General features: G+C 46.1%; 1 protein-coding gene and 1 long non-coding RNA gene across 2 annotated transcripts in view; one reads left to right on the top strand and one right to left on the bottom strand.

Moving 5' to 3' along the window:
* LOC109297389 overlaps nt 1-2381 on the top strand; it is a 788954-nt gene that overhangs the window by 449940 nt on the left and 336633 nt on the right. The window lies entirely within an intron of this gene.
* The window catches only part of ABCA1 (ATP binding cassette subfamily A member 1), a 168283-nt gene that overhangs the window by 7827 nt on the left and 158075 nt on the right, over nt 1-2381 (bottom strand). The window contains exons 44-46 of the mRNA XM_019517098.1: nt 1601-1707; nt 969-1110; nt 208-342 (exon numbers count right to left, since the gene is read on the bottom strand). Of these exons, the coding sequence (XP_019372643.1) occupies nt 208-342; nt 969-1110; nt 1601-1707 (384 nt within the window). The remainder of the gene's footprint in view (nt 1-207; nt 343-968; nt 1111-1600; nt 1708-2381) is intronic.

The raw sequence follows: 2381 nt of genomic DNA, 5'->3' as shown, positions 1-2381 counted from the left end.
AAGATCTACAAGGTCCCTTCTGACCCGACTTCTTTGATTCTATGATACCTGTAAATTGGGCTTTTGCACACACAAGTGACTAGTGTTGCATCTGGATTGGTATTTTTTTGCCAAATGCCAGAACTACACTGACTTCAATGGGCACTGGATTGAAATCTTGCTGTTGTGAGTGAAAGGAAGGGGTAATACAAAAATGGTTGCACTCACCAGGAATACCACTGGAGGCCCTCCAATCAGGGCAATGGCTGTAGACAGCTTGCGCCGGTTCCCTCCACTGTAATTCCCAGCATATTTTTCTCCATATTTTACAAGACCAAGTTTACGAACTGCCCAGTCCCCGACCTGCAGGAAGAGAGGGCAGTGTGACCTGACGTGAGGACAGCAAGGACTCCTCAGCAGCAAAGGGATGCAATTTTCCTGACTCTGGTGGGTCCTGCCCTGCTGAGTCTATCAACTGGAAACACCACCTGTGCCAGTCAGTGCCAACTGCCAGCATTACAACTGTGGACTCTCAGACCAGGGTACTGGATCATGGGATATAGCACAGCTCATTCCCCACTGAAGGCAGGAGACATGCATAGCGTCCTTCCTCAGGAAAGGAGAAGAGCTATTTGCTCCTCTGACACCCAAAGGTACCAGTGTTGGCAGCACATCCAAGGCTGGGCACCATTGTGCAGGAAGCCAGTTATGCAGCACAGTCATTGCGTAACACGTGACACAAATTCACTTTGTGGCCCCAGTAGATAGCTTGAAAGGAAAACCACCCAATATTGCTCAGGGTCTTACACGTTGCCAATATCAAGTTGGGGCTTTCAAAAGACGGGGGAAGAACTTCAGCTGGGATGAAACAGCACAATGCATTTTACACCAGATTTGGCCCAAAGCCCCTAAGTGGCCTTGTCCAAAATGTTTATTACATGTGCCGGGTCCACATTTCACCCATCAGCTCAACCCAGGGCCATGCTTACCTTGCAAACTTCTTTCTCCGGAATGCCTCTTAAGAGTGCAAATAACTCCAGATGCTCTCTTCCTGTCAGCAGCTCGCTAATAGCATCAAACTGAGGGCAGTAGCCCATGTTCTGATGGACTTCCTGGATTTTAGACAGGATGCTGCAAGGCAAGACAATATCTTGTTAGCCTTTTGCACTCATCCATTGCCATTTCAGGTACAGGAGACAGGAAAGGAATGAGACAAATGAGAGATTTTTGAGGTGTATGACCCTAACTACTGAGGTGAATGTGTTGCTGAGACCTCAAAGCAATTTTGGACAAAGTGAATTCATTCTGACACATGACTTAAGTGTGATGGGAACCGTTTTCATATACACCCAAGTGATTTAGGAGTATAAGTCTTGTTTTCAAAAGGGGCACAATGCAGTGTTGAACATTTCAATGCATTTTAACAATGCAGTTTTGAACTGTGACTCACATTCAGCAAAGCACTCAAGGCACATGCTTAAAGCTAAGCAAAAAGGGTGTCAAAAGTTTTAACCCCAGTGTAAGGAGTGAGACTGCAGCACAGTTGGTGGAGACAAATATCAGGAATTTTCTTTGCATACAGAAGAGGGGAGTATCAAGACTTGCAGGGTCTTCCTCTAACCTGTTTCCCTTGAGAAAAGCTTCTCCCCCCGTCACATCCGTGTCTCCAGTTAGCATCTTGAAAGTTGATGACTTGCCAGCACCGTTCACTCCCAGGAGCCCAAAGCACTGGAAACATTAAAAGATTGGCTGAGCACAGGCAAATGGCAGGGTGTTGTGTGATCTGCAGGATCTTTATAAATGAGACTGATGCATGAGATGGGAAGAGGCCACCCTGGCTGGCTTCAGAGTCAGGGAGGAACAAATGTCTTTGTAGTTACAAATGCAAAGAATTGGATCTGAACTTCATGAGGCGGGATGAACCTGAATTCCTGCCACTGTAGAGTCACCCTCAGGTTAATGCTGAGGTAATGAAGTTACTTCCAAACACAAATCATTTGGAAAGGAGAAGTGAACAAACTCTACATTATCTACCTACTTTATGAACCTGTCATTGTGATATCTGGGGACTTGCGAAACCTTAGTGTTTCTATCCTAATACCCCACAGTGAGGTAGTAGGGTGCTGGTGCCTATCCTTGTTTTTACAAACACAGGGATTCAGGCACTTCCCCAAGGTCACATGTGGGGAGCCTGTGGCTAAGCTTCAAACTGCCTTAACCCTAGGGCTATCTTCCCTCTTCATTAACAACTAACCTCAATGGCTGTGTAGACAAAACAGGGGGCATTGGTGCATGACACTTTAGAACGGGTTAAATACTTTTGCACTGCTTTAATGGTGTTGGTATTTGCACGTGTCAGTGGGCTACTGTGCAGTAATTCCAGCCGCTGTAGTAAATTCAGC

This window comes from Gavialis gangeticus, unplaced genomic scaffold (assembly GCF_001723915.1).
Source record: "Gavialis gangeticus isolate Ggan-Ray unplaced genomic scaffold, GavGan_comp1, whole genome shotgun sequence".
Taxonomy (NCBI): domain Eukaryota; kingdom Metazoa; phylum Chordata; order Crocodylia; family Gavialidae; genus Gavialis; species Gavialis gangeticus.
Note: the sequence above shows the minus strand (reverse complement) of the source record. Positions and strands in the feature narration are given on the sequence as shown.